Genomic DNA, 2,564 nt, shown 5'->3' with positions numbered 1-2,564 from the left:
ATGAAACCAGATATACTCCAAAATCATTGGACAGAAACCAGACATACTCCACAATCACTGGACAGAAACCAGACACACTCCACAATCATTGGACATAAACCAGACATACTCCACAATCACTGGACAGAAACCAGACATACACCACAATCACTGAACAGAAACAAGACATATTCGACAATCACTGAACAGAACCAGACAGAAACCAGACAAACCCAACTATTATTGGATAGAACCAAGACAAACTTCACAATCACTGAACAGAACCAGACAGAAACCAGACAAACCCAACAATTATTGGATAGAACCAAGACAAACTCCACAATCACTGGGCAGAAACCAGACATACTCCACAATCATTGAACAGAAACCAGACATACTCCATAATCATTGGAAATAAAACAGACATACACCACAATCACAGAACAGAAACCAGACATATTCGACAATCACTGAACAGAAACCAGACAAACACAACAATTATTGGACAGAAACCAGACAAACTCCACAATCACTGGGCAGAAACCAGACAAACTCCACAAAGACTGAACAGAAACCAGACATATTCGACAATCACTGAACAGAAACCAGACAAACTCCACAATCACTGTGCAGAAACCAGACATACTCCACAATTATTGGACAGAAACCAGACATACTTGACAATCATTGGACAGAAAGCAGACATACTCCACAATCACTGAACAAAAACTAGACAAACTCCACATCATTGGACAGAAAGCAGACATACTCCAGAATCACTGAACAAAAACTAGACAAACACCACATAATTGGACAGAAACTAAACACATTCCACAATCACTGGACAGAAACCAGACATACTCCACAATCATTGGACAGAAACCAGACATACACCACAATCACTGAACAGAAACCAGACATATTCGACAATCACTGAACAGAAACCAGACAAACTCAACAATTATTGGACAGAAACCAGACAAACGCCATAATCACTGGGCAGAAACCAGACATACACCACAATCACTGAACAGAAACCAGACATATTCGACAATCACTGAACAGAAACCAGACAAACTCCACAATCACTGGGCAGAAACCAGACAAACTCCACAATCACTGAACAGAAACCAGACAAACTCCACAATCACTGGGCAGAAACCAGACAAACTCCACAATCACTGAACAGAAACCAGACAAACTCCACAATCACTGAACAGAAACCAGACAAACTCAACAATTATTGCACAGAAACCAGACAAACTCCACAATCACTGAATAGAAACCAGACAAACTCCACAATCACTGGGCAGAAACCAGACAAACTCAACAATCACTGGGCAGAAACCAGACAAACTCCACAATCACTGAACAGAAACCAGACATAAACCAGACATATTCGACAATCACTGAACAGAAACCAGACACACTCAACAATCACTGGACAGAAACCAGACATACTTGACAATCACTGGACAGAAACCAGACATACTTGACAATCACTGGACAGAAACCACACATACCCAACAATTATTGGACAAAAACCAGACAAACCCAACAATCAGTGAACAAAAACCAGACAAACTCCACAATCACTGGACAGAAACCAGACATACTCAACAACCAGTGGACAGAAACCAGACACACTTGCCAATCACTGGACAGAAATCTGACAGACTGTTAAATATTTATCAATTCAACACTACTGTCATGCTTAGATTTTATTCATTATCATTAAACTAGCATTTACACAATACATATAATATAAAAAATATTGAATCAAATCCCCTGAAATCTGAATAAATCACACTGTTTACATTTTTCTAACTCTACTGCATAACTACAACAATCGGTCAAAGTAAATCTTAAAAATATTTAACATCGTTGTAAACATCTACTTCATCTATCAAGTCATTTTTTTTAATTTCACATAAATTAACATTTTGTAGACAGTGGAAGACAGATGTAGATTGCCTTTTATGGACAAAACAATAGAAGCAACAATTTACTTGTAAACATCAATGATAATATGATATTTTTAAAAATAGTTTTTTATTATTGTACATTGCAAAATTTTTAAAAGAGATCAGGGTTTTTCACTTATCTTGTAACTAAATATCTGTTTACAAAAAGCACAATGCTTCTCCCAACAACCTGTGTACTGTAGCTACCAGAAACACTATATGACCCTGCAACAATTATAGGGTGAAACAGACATGGCATACCACATAGCAAATTAAGAGAAAAAAAAACTACAGCACAGTACATAAAAACATTCTGACCTTGACTATGCTCAGTTGAAACATATCAGTTTAAGTTAAAAACTAGCATGCTGATTTTGGAATCTTATTAAACTATTAATATTTAACACACATACATAATATTTGCTTTCATAAACAGAATATACATTAATTTTGAACTATCTATTTTATCTTCAACAACTAAATATGACCTTTATGAAGATAACAGGCCTCAAACATAACATATCCCATAATCCATCAGAGTTCAAATGATCAATCTTTATATTCAGTGCAATGGTAAACAAAAGCAGTTCCTGCCTTAGGCACAAATTTAGCAAATATTAG

At 36.4% G+C, this 2,564-nt stretch overlaps 1 protein-coding gene across 1 annotated transcript; it reads left to right on the top strand.

The window, feature by feature from the left end:
- LOC128559641 (uncharacterized) lies at positions 1–1,367 on the top strand. Its single transcript, XM_053551945.1, has 2 exons — positions 1–329; positions 1,076–1,367. The coding sequence occupies exons 1-2, from the start codon at positions 1–3 to the stop codon at positions 1,365–1,367; spliced, it is 621 nt and encodes a 206-aa protein (XP_053407920.1).
- The last annotated feature ends 1,197 nt before the right edge of the window (positions 1,368–2,564 follow it).

The sequence above is a fragment of the Mercenaria mercenaria genome, chromosome 9, assembly GCF_021730395.1.
Source record: "Mercenaria mercenaria strain notata chromosome 9, MADL_Memer_1, whole genome shotgun sequence".
Taxonomy (NCBI): Eukaryota; Metazoa; Mollusca; class Bivalvia; order Venerida; family Veneridae; genus Mercenaria; species Mercenaria mercenaria.
Note: the sequence above shows the minus strand (reverse complement) of the source record. Positions and strands in the feature narration are given on the sequence as shown.